Source organism: Berghia stephanieae, chromosome 14 (genome assembly GCF_034508935.2).
Source record: "Berghia stephanieae isolate SIO BIC M18660-M18661 chromosome 14, UCSD_Bste_1.3, whole genome shotgun sequence".
Lineage (NCBI taxonomy): Eukaryota > Metazoa > Mollusca > Gastropoda > Nudibranchia > Aeolidiidae > Berghia > Berghia stephanieae.
Genome location: NC_088373.1, coordinates 29199742 through 29213486, shown reverse-complemented (window position 1 = coordinate 29213486; position 13745 = coordinate 29199742). Strand labels below are relative to the sequence as shown.

The following is a 13745-nucleotide window of genomic DNA, read 5'->3' as shown; positions in this document are numbered from 1 at the left end:
TGGGTGTCGGGTTGAAACTCCATTCTGTCACTTATAATGTGCGGGCTGTTCAAGGCACCTGCTTAAAGGCTCGACATCCAGGATGGTCTAGTGACGGATGGGCAACCAGATTTACTCCTTTGCCCCTGATATACCTCAAGCACTCCAACCAACGTCAAGGCAGTGATCCTTAAGGGTGGAAACAGCAAACTGGTGCTGCACTCATAGATCTATCAGCGGCATACGATTTGGTCTGGTGCGAAGGGTTAATGCTCAAACTTGCAAAGATCATAAGGTGCAAAAGACCTTGAAGTTGTTCTCTTTAATCTTAGGGGAAAGACAATTCCATGTCACACTGGAAGGAACCACGAGCAAAGTCAGGAAACTGAGGAATCGTGTCCTTTAGGGATCTCTTCTGGTTCCAGTGTTGTTTAATGTCTACATTAGAGACATGCCGCTCCCTGAGGCAGGGATAAGCGGCTGACTGTGCGCTGGTTACTCAAAGTAAAGTGTGGATCCGCCTCAAAAGTGTACTCAGTGAGGATGTCACCAGACCCAAATCCTATGCTATTCTACTGCAGAGTATTGTGCTTCAGTGTTAGGTAGAAGCAAGAACGTTGAGAAGGTTGATGTAAACTCTGCAAATCCATGCATATAATATCAGGAATTCTGGCAACAAAACCTAGAGAATGGGGCCCGATAATGGCAGCAATCCAGCACCATGATGTCTGACAGGAGATGCTTACAAACAACTGGCTTAATAATGGGGATACCCCTCTCAAGCACATTATGGATGGCACTCCCGTTTTGAGCCAAAAAACTCCCAGCAACCCTTGTACGTAGTCTCCCTGACTTTAGACAGAGCTGGCTGTACAAGATAGTTGTTTTGGACTAATTCGGTCCCTCAAACCTCGAGGGGGCGGGGACAGTCTTTTGTCTCATCCCTCTGATATTTAAAGTGATGATTATCAGGGGTGGTGGTTCATTCTCATGATTGCATATTGTGTTTTTGATGTTTTCCTTTTTCTTTGTGAGTAGTGGTGGTATCTGTCCTCTCGGGGTAGTATGATTTTTTTGTCTGGAGTTGCATTTGTATGTATGTGTGAACTGCCTATTATCTGTCCAGAAGAATAATATAGCTAGGTTAGCCGATGAATTACAGAACAGACGAAGGATTGATAAACTTAGAATACGAGACAGGATATAACAAAAGACGAGACAGAAGTACTTAAGACCTGTTACGATTTCTACAAAATTGTAAACGCGCGGCAAAGCATCACCTAGACATACTAGATCATTACACTAAATATACAAAAAAGCTAACAGGTGAACAAGGAACAGCTAGATCTAGAGATGACCCACGAATACCTACAACACAATAATATAGACAATATGGACACAAACACGTCCCCAGGTCCATATGGCCTAAAATGTTGAACTTTACAGAGTTTCCTTCCCCCTTACAAAGACACCTTTTTTTGTGTGCAATTAATCAAAAGAAATGTGTATAGAAGGACAATTATAAAAGAGCCAAAACACATCAAACATAATCCTCAAACCAAAAGGAAATAACATGACAGACGTCAAGCAATACAGACCAATATTCCTGTCATTTGCATTTTTTTTTGCCAAATTGGGACCTAAAATTTGCCAAAAAAAAACCCCCAAAATTTGCCAAAAAGACCAAGATTTACCAAAAAATTTGCCGAGGAGAACTAAGCGTTTCAGTAAAAATTAACACGCGATACATTAAAAAAATATATAAAAGACAATTTATTACATTTAAGGAGGCTACATTTATTAATTTACACAATAGCGTTGTTACAAAGATATTAAAGGATCATTATCCGTAGAGAGTAGCTTCCCTTGGTTTGGGCCCAGGCAAAGCTGCAACATTTCTCAAGTTTCGCACTTTTTTTCTTTCGTTACAGTGCACTCTGGATACGTCGACGTTGCCTAAGTCGATTTTTACCTAAGTCGATTTTTTTTCTTGGTCCCTCCCCCTTCTTCCTATACAACATTAGTAAAAAAAAAAAAAACTCCACATAAGTCGATGTCGCTTAAGTCGATGTTCTTATCACTCATGACTACAAAAAAATCACAAATAAACAAGTATTTCCATTGGTTAAAAAAGCTACCAGTAAGAATTTTAAGTGGTTAAGAATATCCGCGAACGATTGGCGCACATCGATGTAATGTAGGTGCTTTGCCTGACGTCCGTGTTCAATGTACATGAGCAGTATTGAATAACTTTAATTTCTCCATCTCAAATTTTACATTCTCGCAACTTCAAGTTCAAGATTTTTTTTTTGGTTCTAATCCCAGGCCATCCTATGTAATGGCCCTCTTAATTAGTATCAATTTTATCAAGAATAATTCGAGTCAAGTCTACAACTACAATGGCAAACCTATCGCGGAAAAGGAAGATTCAAGATTCGATGCATTTGGAAAGTTTGGCATGCGACAGAAAATCATCGCATAGGAAATTGGCATACCAGCTATTTCTGTCTCGACGATTTACAAGAAGCATGACCTTGACCTAGAGGCTCCTACCCTTCAGCTTTTCGCGGAATAATTTCACTTAATTGGTATACATTTCACATTCAAGGCAAAAATTCCGCTTTTCACCTTTCCCATCAAGGAAAATAAAAAAAAAAAAATCTCTAGCGAAAAAAAAAGTGAGCTATGGCTTATTTCGTCATCTCCTATGGTCAATCAACACACATTTTGTATGTCTGATTAGTCTCTTCAAAGTGTGTGCTGCTGATGTCGGATAATATTTTATGTTTGGGAGTGGGGTTGACCGAAGTTATTATTATTATTATTATTATTATTGTGACTCCGATTCGTGAGGTCAATGACCTTGGTAATATTATATGTTGGCTTCAATCGGTAATAATATTATTTGAGTACGGTCAGCTTCTTTCCCTATTTAATTTTAGCCCTGTGTCCGTGGTGTGTGTGTGTGTGTGTGTGTGTGTGTGTATGTGTACCGGCACGCGCGTTTGCTTGATTAGGTGTGTGTATGTGGGAGGGGTGGGGGGAGGAGGGTCCTGACAAGGTTAAATCCATCCATTCAATGCTTTGCTCTCAGACGGCCAGGACCTGTGTGTTCTCTATTATTATTTGACCCCATTCTTAGTCTTTACACAATCTGTACATTTTTACACATTTTTTATTTTTAATCATTTGAGTACTTTTGGATTGTCTATTACATTTTCTGTTGCAAAGCATGTCATAGTCAATAACAATAAGTTGATTCCGCTTTTTTAAAATCTCAAATTCCGATTGTTATGTATTCTGATTCCTCTATGGGGCTATTGGGGTAACCTCTGACGACCACTACAGAGACCGCGCGATATGAAGGGACATACTTATTCTAGATTGGTTTGCTTTGTTCAAATGAGTTTTTGCTCATTTGGTTACCCTCCGGTTAAGTTGATTTTCGGATAAGTCGATTTTTTTCTCGGTTCCCCTGGGCATCGTCTTATCCGGAGTCCACTGTATTTTGTTTTCGCTTCTTTTTTTTCCCCAAAATTTGCCACGTGATTTGCCAATTTTCCCCAAATTTGCCACGATTTGCCAATTTTGGGAAATTTGCCCACATTTGCGGATCGCCCTGATATTTCCGGCCGCAAATTGCCATTTGCGGCCGCAAAAAATGCAGATGACAGATATTCCTTTTAAACACAGACTACAAAATTGTATCCAAAGCACTGAACAACAAAATTAAAACTCATCTGCCCAAGTTGATAGACAAAGCCAATCATTTATCATTAAAGACAGACTCATAGAATAGAACAACACAGAAATTTCATGCGTTAGATTCTTTTTTTTTTTCATTTCCCTCTTGCCTTTTAGTTAGCCTTCGGAGAAAGTTAGCGGCACATAGGATATAACAACGAATACTCTGTCTTTTTTATCTGACACCCCCCCCCCCTTCCCCCAATTAGTAAGTCCAGTCCAACCCCACATAAATATATCACAGCTCAGATCCCACCGCAATACCCAGGTACAATCTCTCTTGGACAAAACAAGAATAGCAAACCAAACGAAAACAAAGAGTATGTATTGTGCATATATTTATATAATATTTATCATAATTGATATACTGGGTGGGGTTCTTGACTTCCCATAGTTGGCAGGGAGGTACTTACTCTTATATAGTCTAGCTCAAGTAATCTTAATTTATAAACATCAACAAGGAACACATGATAATATGTTGGCCATCTTTAATTGGGTCTAGTCGACAAGAGGATGAGTACATAATTGATATATCTAATATTCTATTAATAATAATATGTAACATCTCCCTTCTTTCGAAATTGGTACTGTATCTCTGCTCTAAGAATCACATAATAATGTTTTAATGAAAGTTCTCCAATCGTTTGTTCCATTCGACATTTTATATTCCGTTTATCAACTTTTGATTTGAATTGTTTTGATTTTGATAAAGTTCTCGTTCTATGTCGTGTTGCTTTCAATCCAGTTCTAAATAGTAAAGGGATTTCTACTGATGTTGAATGTTTGTATTCCGTGAATTGTTTCGAATATATGACTATATTTAGGATCCCGTTGCAACTAGATGCCGTCACTTAAAATCAGCACAACACTGATGACGTAATTTACTTTTTAACAATAAACTAATCACACCACTATGTTATAGTATAAACTTTCTTTTTCTCATCTCATTGTTGGCGATATCTTGCTGGTTGAATTACCGTTCTACCGCTCTGGGTGGGGTTCCCTACCTCCACAGTGGGCAGGGATGTACTCACCGTGTCTTCTATCCCCTTATATCTGTTTTCCAACTTGCTTTCTGTCTTTGTCTTGGTGTGAGATCGCTCGGTTTTGTCCCGACCCTGGCCGGAGTCCTTGACTGGGAGGGAAACAGTCAAATGCATAGTTATTGTTTTGGGAGATGATATTTTTTTCCTTGTAAATCATCTCTCTGTTATGCACTGTATTATGTATGATATGTATTTTATTTGTAAACATTTGAGTGTATTCCTCTAAGTGGGGACTGTGCCTGTGTCTGGATGAGACTTTTAGGTGATCTCAGACTAAGTACATTGGTGGTATGCTCTTGGAATCTACATCTGATCCCTATTTGTTCCCAGTTCCCCTTTGTCTTGCTTTCTCTTGGCTGCTTTAATTGTAACTCTAGAACTTTCTATCCCATTTTCTTCCTTTTTACTGGCGCTGATATAACCTAGACGTGTTGCAAGCGCCGTAAAACCCTTAAAAACATAACATAAACATAACGTTCTCCCGCTGGGCATGAGGTATGGAACTGTTGTGGACTGCGTTTCTCGTTCCTCTGCTGGCTGGTTCAAGTCCACGCGAGGTGTCTCTGCTCGATCGTTGGCATTTTCGATTACGTTTGGTACTTCATGGTTCCTGGCGTAACAGTTGGAAGGTTTTAGTATGTCACGCCGGTTACGTCTAACTGTTGAACCCTCCTCTGTTGTTGTCACGTATGAGCGAGGTTCATCTTAGGCCTGTACGATTTTGGCAGGTCTCCAAACACGTTGTCTCCTCGTGAGAGTGGTGGAAGGTCTTGTTGACCTCTGTAGGTACAACGTTGTGCTTCTTGGCTCTCTCTCATTGCTGTCTGTGCAAGACTGGTCCTAGGTGTTTCGAGTTGTTTTTTATCTGTTGTTAGTTTTGTTCAAAGTTTTGGACCCATCAAAATTTCTGCAGGTGACTTTGAGTGTTTTAGGGGTGTCGTCCTGAAGTTAAGTATTGCTAGATATGGGTCTTCAATTTCCGATTTCTTCAACAACCGTTTCATAGTCTGGACGTTTTTTTCTGCCAAACCATTACTCTGTGGGTATCTGGGGCTGCTGGTGATATGTTTGATTGCCCATGCTTTTGTATTTTAAAAATTGTTCACTGCATGGGTGAAAGTTCGCCGGCATGTGCCGGAAATTCCCGTTTTTTAGTAAATGTAATAATTGCCTTCTGGCATTTTGACTCTTCTGCCGGCTTTATCATTATTGCACCACCTGAACATTAACTTATAATACTAGGAAATACCGATGCACCGATGTGTAGACTATTTAATATTCTTTCATAGGTGACAAATGTGTGTCACTTTTCTTTCATACATTTGATCTGTTTACACATCAGCTGATGCGTCACATTTTGTACTCTATTTATCTTTTCATTTGGTTATTAAACGCTGGTTTTTACTATGACCTTTCACGCCATTTTTTGAAGATCTGCATTGAATTATGCATATAAGCTTATTTTAGACTTCAAATGGTCTCAGATCTCATTTAAGCTTCTACTTCTTGTTAAATTGAACATGCCAAGTGAAAATAAAATAGAACCAAAATCTTTGAAAATGAAGCCTTCAATCAAGGACTGTATTGCCAATAAACATGAACATAAAGGGGTTGTTTCCCTTTATAATACAACTGAAAATACTTTGATTTGATTGTTTACATTTTTAATATTTTTCTTTAATATTTTGTATGAGTTTAATTTTTGAATTATTATTATTAAATGGGGAGCTGTAAGAACGCTGTAGGTTTTTTAAAAAATGCACTAAGACTATTTTTGGGGTATTCAACTTGTATATCACATAGGTGGATATTTCCCATATTTGAACCAAAAGTAGTAGTAGTTGTAATGGTAATAGTAGTCACCTCTGCTACAACCACCATCACAACATTGACACAACCACCACGTCATCATCAGTATCACCAGAGCATCATCACTACTACAACCTATACCAACACTAGCATCAAAACAAGTACCATGGTTGGGGTCTCTTGATCACTTCTTTGGGGTGTTTCGAATTGTAATAAGCCTTGGTATTGCAATTTCTGAGCCTTTTTACTATACAAATTTAAAGTGATGGCTTCTCTTGGTGTTTCCATACATCAGGTAATACTGTAATCACTAGAGATTGCTGCGAATGAGTGTATAAACGGTGATTTGGTGTTAGCTTTTATATAAATTTTGTTTTCAATCATGCAGACTAAATCCTTTTTTCTTTTTTTCTTTCTTTTTTTTTTTTTTTGCTTAAAAAAAAAAACACATTTAGGGTCATAGAGGTTGGCACTCAACCGGCGAGTCGTAGATCGCAAAAAAATTTAATTAAATTAGCATATTTTTCAGGCAAACCGGCTTCACCACTCTGTCTTTCAGGCAAATTGATCCCCGTTAACTTTCCCCCATGGTTCACTGGCATAGTTGGGTCCATTGTCTGTGATCAGAGTCTCTGGTATTATACTGTGCCTACTGAAAATAGATTTCATGTGAATTATGAGGTTTGTGCTTTTCATGCCGCTTACTCAGACTTCTTGATGCATAATATATTGGTTGACCCTCTTGTAGAAGTGCAGCACCAAGTCCATATTGGCTTGCGTCTGCCGTTATAACGATGTTTTTGTTGAGATCAAAATGTTTCAGAGTTGGACTTTGAGTAATAAGTGCTTTTATTTTATTCACAGCCACCTCGTGTTCATTATTCCAGTGCCATGCAGTACTTTTTTCCAGCAACATTCTCAGTGGTTTAGTAATGTCCGATAAATTTGGTATGTATTTACCAACATATGTGACCATTCCTAGAAACCTTTGGAGTTTTTGTTTGTCGTCAATTTTCATTTTTTGAATGGCATCGATCTTGTCCGTGTCAGGTGTTGTTCCATTTGAACTAATGATATGGCCTAGATGTTTCAAACTCTCTGCTCAAATGACACTTTTGTCTTTTCCAAATGTCAAATTCGCTTTCCTAGCCAATTCCAAGAACCTTTTTGTTCTTCTATTTAGTTCTTCTTTTGTTTCTCCCCATACAAGAACATCATCAAAAAATGCTCAATTCCTTCCTCATCTCCGAATATTTCTTTCATTCTTTTGTTAAAAACCTCGGGGGCAGAACTAATACCGAATGGGCAGGGAAAAAAGAGTATCTTCCAAATGGTGTGTTGATTGTGCAAAGTTTCGAACTTGGTTTGTCGAGGGGGATTTGCCAGAATCCGGACATTGCATCGAATTTTGATAAATATTTTGCTCCTACTATTTTTGCTGAAATTTCATCTGCGGATGGAATTGCATAGTGCTCTTTCTTTTAATAGATTTAATTAGGTCTTTCGGGTCTATGCAAATTCTGAGGTTGCCATATTTCTTTTCCACTATGACCATACTGCTCACTCAATCTGTTGGTTCATTTTGTTTTTCGATTATTCCAGGCTCTTCCATACGATCTAGTTCTTTTTTTACTCTCTCGTGTAATGCCAGAGGGACTCGTCATGGTGGATGTATTACCGGTTGAGCGTTTGCATTCAGCTCTATGTTGTAGTTTTTTTCAAGTTTTCCTATTCCAGTGAACACATCTTTATTCTCGTTGTATATGCTGTATTCTTCAGATTTATCTTTATTTATCACCATCATTTTTATCAAGTCCAAATGTTCTGAGGGTTCTAAACCAAGTATAGCGTCTTGTTTAGTGTCTACAACAAAAAAAAATATTTTCTTTCCCATGATTTCCAGGAAACATTTTCCTTTGGTGTTTATAATGTTTCCAGAATAGATGCAGAGTTTTTGTTTTGTTTTTTACAATTTTGTTTCACGATTTTTGTTTATTTCTTTGAAATCTTTGAGGGGAAGGACATTTGCCTGTGCTCCTGTGTCAATTTTGAACCGGATTGGGCAGTCATGAATGTGTTGCGTGATATACGCTTGATTGTTTTCTTGTTTTGTTTTTCTGATTGCACCAACATAATTGTATTCTTGTTCATCATAACTTGATTCGGGTTCTATTTCTACATCATAAACCCTTCTTCTACCGTTCTGGCGTGAATCTTTCGATCGGTGGGTCGCTTTGCATACGGCTTGGAAATTATCTTGACTGTTCCCTACATTCTCTCCCACACAATTTCAAACACAGTTTTTGCTTGCCTTAATTCGCCCATAGCTCTTTTCTCCTTCTTTTCCGAATTAAATCTCTCTAATGGTTGTTTGGGCGATGTTCTTTTGTTGGATTTCATGTAGTTTTCCTAAACCGATGATGCCCCATTCTGGCTCTAATTCTATCAGTTTCATCCCTTTTTTCGATTGCTCTTCGGCCCTGCACATGTCAATTCCTTGTTGTAATGTTAAATCACTTTCTCTCAAAAGTCTCCGTTTTAGTGTTTGGGACTGTATACCCACTACTATCTATCTCGAATCAGCTCACGTTCAAAGTTTCCAAATGCACAGTTTTTTGCTAATTTCTTTAATTCTACCACATAGCTTTCAATGTTTTCTCCTTCTTCTTGGTTTCTGGTGTTGAATTTAAATCTCTCTAATGTTATGTTTGTTCTTGGACTGCAATGTTCGCTGAATTTGTTGAGAATAATTTCGAGCTGTGTTTCCTCCTCAAGGACAGATTCCATGTTGAGTAGATGTCTCTACCCTCCTGGCCTATGATTTATAGTCAGGCATTGCATTTCTCTCTTTCTTTGTGTTCCGGCATTGCTAGTTGGAGGTAGAGTTCCACAGTCTTTTGCCATGACCTCCATCTCTCCATGAGAGTCTGTTCTCCACTCTTAGAGAATTGCATCTCCTCTGGTTGTTTTAATTTTAAGCTGGGAGACATTTTTAGCTATTCTTCAACTTAAGCGGATTTTCTAGAATGTAGTTTAAGAGTGTTTTACTGTAGGCTGATTTTTCTGAATTTAGTTAAGCGAGTTATATTGTAGTGTTACATCGTCGAGTATTCAATATTATATAGGTATCAGGTTTGTTGTTATTTCCTGCAGTTGTGTGCAGTCGGTTCCCGTAAATCACCGTAAACTTCTCCGTGCGATATCTTCGTCTATCAATGTCACAATTTTATTATAAAATTTTAATCACAGAAAATCCTTTCTTGAATAAAGCACTAAAGTCAATTAGGTTTTTAAAAAATATGACACCATGTTATATAGTGTAGCTCAAGTAATCTTAATTTATAAACATCAAGGAACACATGATAATAAGTCGGCCATCTTTAATTGGGTCTAGTCGACAAGAGGACGATTACATAACAGATATATCTAATATTCTATTAATAATATGTAACACTTACTGTGTCTTCTATCCCCCTATATCTGTTTCCAACTTGCTTTATGTCTTTGTCTTGGAATGAGATTGTCCTGGTCCTGGCTGAAGGGAGAAACATTCAAATGTATACTTAGTTTTGGGAGATAGATATTTTTGTCCTTGTAAATAATCTCTCTGTTGTGCATTGCATTATGTTTTCTTTATATGATTTGTAAAACATTTGAGTGTATTCCTCTTAGTGGGGACCTGTTCTTGTGTCTGGATGAGACTTTTAGTGATCTCAAACTAAGTACGTTGATAGTGTGCTCTTGGAATCTACACCTGTTTCTTATTTGAACCAAATCCCCTTTGCCTTACCTTTTCTTGTGTGCATTAATTGTAGTTCTATAACTTTTTTCTATCCCATTTTCTTCCTTTTTACTGGCGCTGATATGACCTTAATGTGTTGCAACTGCCGAAAAACCCTTAAAAACAATAACTGATATGTGTATGTTAAAAAAAATATTATTTTATCATTTAATGTTATTATGTTATAATTGTTATTATTTTTATCATATTTTCTACTGTTGTTGTTAAAGTTATTATTGTTTTTGTTATGGTCGTCTTTGTTATTATTTTTATTACTTACTATCATTGATTGTAATTATTTTTGTTGTTATCCTTATACCTGTAACTGTTGTCATTGTTGTTGTTGGTATCATTGCTATTAATATTGCTGTCGTTATCATTATTGTTGTTGTTCTTACTGCTGCTCCTGTTTTTATTGTGTTGTTATTATTGTTGTTGTTATTGTTGTTTTTGTTGTTAACACAATCATTATTGCTAATATTGTTATTATCGATCAGACGACCACTAGTATAAACCGGTATTCTATCCTAGCGATTATTTTCCCATTCCCACTATAACTATCGATTGGCTCTTAACTGCAAAAATTGCATGAACGATGTATTAGTTAAGCTTAGCAGCATAATTTCAGACCAGATTCATTAGTGCGCGCTCACCGACAGGCTTTTTTTTTCTTGCTCACAAGATTGATCTTGATCTATGTTAATTTCCAGAATAACATTGCATTATAATAAAGACAAGTGCTTGTTCGTAATAGTCTTTATTTCCCCACAAATGATGTGGGTTCTTCATTAGTAATAGTAATAATAATAATAATAATAATAATAATAAAATAATGATAATAATAATAATAATAATAAAATAATGATAATAAAATAATATAATAATAATTAATAATAAATAATAAATAATAATAATAATAAATAATAATATAATAATAATAATAATAATAATAATAATATATAATAATAATAATAATAATAATAATAATATAAATAATAATAATAATAATAATAATAATAATAATAATAAAATAATAATAATAATAATAATGTTATTGATAATAATAATACGATAATAATACTACTAATGCTAATTCTATACTACACTAACTACATACGACTAATAATACTACTAACTACTACTACTACTACTACTACTACTACTACTACTACTACTACTACTACTACTACTACTACCACTACTACTATTACTACTACTACTACTACTACTACTACTACTACTACTACTATTACTACTACTACTACTATTACTTTACTATTGTAATATGTATTGTAATGTATTGGAGTTGTTTGGCTATGTATGAATATATGGAGTTGTTCGCCTGTGTGTAACTATGTTATAATTCTTTATAGAGTTACGCATTTATTTGTGTAATGCATGTTTTGCACGTAAGTGTGAGTGTTGATTTGTGCTTTTGTTTTAGTTAGTTACAGAAAAAAAAACCCGCCCTAGCTGGTCGTATTGTATATATGCCTATATTAAAAGTTACCAAGTCATATTACTTGTTTAACGAAGTCGGAGCTGAATCGTTATAACTACCACTAGTAATAATAATGCTAATAATCATGAAAGCATGATAATGATGATGATGAATATAATAATAATAATAATAAAATTATTATTATTATTATTATTATTATTTATTATTATTATTATTATTATTATTATTATTATTATTATTATTATTATTATTATATTATTATTATTATTTATTATTATTATTTATGGCAATAATAGTAATCCACTGCCGGCAGGGAGGCACTTACTTTGTCTTTCACACCTCAATATGTTTCCAACATGCTCTCTGTCTTTGTCTTGGAATGAGATTACTTGGTTTTGTCCCGGTCCTTGCCGAATACCCTGTGCGTGGAGGGAAACAGTCAAACGTAAAGTTAGAGTTTTGGGAGATGCTATTTTTTCCTTGCAAATCATCTCTCTGTTCTGTACTGTTATTTTTAATTAACTTTTTTTTTAACATGTGATTTGTAAACATCTGAGTGTATTCCTCTTACTGGGATCTTGTGCTGTTGTCTGGGTGAGACTTTTGGGTAATCTCAAACTAAGTACACTGATAGTGTGCTCTTGGAATCTACATTTGTTCCCTGTTTGTATCATTCCCTTTTGTCTTAATTTTTCTTCTAGTCCTTTTAATTGTAGGTATGTCTAGAATGTTTTTATTATCCGATTTTATTCCTTTTTACTGGCGCTGATATGACCTTAAATTATTGCAAGCGCCGTAAATCTCTTGAAAACAAAAACAAAACAATAATAATAATAATGATGATGGCGATGATTATGATAATAATATATTACTACTACTACTACTACTACTACTACTACTACTACTACTACTACTACTACTACTACTACTACTACTACTACTACTACTACTACTACTACCTACTACCTACTACTACTACTACTACTACTACTACTACTACCTACTACTACTACCTACTACTACTACTACTACTACTACTACTACTACTACTAACTACACTACTACTACTACCTACTACTACTACCTACTACTACTACCTACATACTACTACCTACTACACTACACTACTACTACTACCTACTACTACTACCTACTACTACTACCTACTACTACTACCTACTACTACTACCTACTACTACTACTACCTACTACTACTACCTACTACTACTACTACCTACTACTACTACTACCTACTACTACTACTACCTACTACTACTACTACCTACTACTACTACTACCTACTACTACTACTACCTACTACTACTACTACTACCTACTACTACTACTACTACTACTACTACTACTCTACTACTACTACTACTACTACCTACTACTACTACTACCTACATACTACTACTACCTACTACTACTACTACCTACTACTCACTACTAACCTACTACTACTACTACCTACTACTACTACTACTACTACTACTAACCTACTACTACTACTACTACTACTACTACTACTACTACTACTACACTAACTACTACTATACACTACTACTACTACTTACTACTACTACTACTACTTACATACTACCTACTACTACTTACTACTACTACTACTACTACTAACTACCTCTACTACTACTACTACTACTACTACTACTACTATACTACTATACTACTACTACTACTACTACACTACTACTACTCTACTACTACTACTACCTACTACTACTACTACCTACTACTACTACTACTACTACTACTACTACTACCTACTACTACTACTACCTACTACTACTACTACCTACTACTAACTACCTACTACTATACTACTACTACCTACTACTACTACTACTACTACTACTACTACTACTACTACTATACCTACTACTACTACTACCTACTACTACTA

The 13745-nt window shown here is 35.9% G+C and overlaps 1 protein-coding gene across 1 annotated transcript in view; it reads left to right on the top strand.

Moving 5' to 3' along the window:
• Positions 1 to 13745, top strand: part of LOC144959410 (uncharacterized) — an 84255-nt gene that overhangs the window by 46506 nt on the left and 24004 nt on the right. Inside the window, exon 6 of the mRNA XM_078891988.1 lies at positions 3933 to 4043. Coding sequence (XP_078748114.1) covers positions 3933 to 4043 — 111 coding nt within the window. The remainder of the gene's footprint in view (positions 1 to 3932; positions 4044 to 13745) is intronic.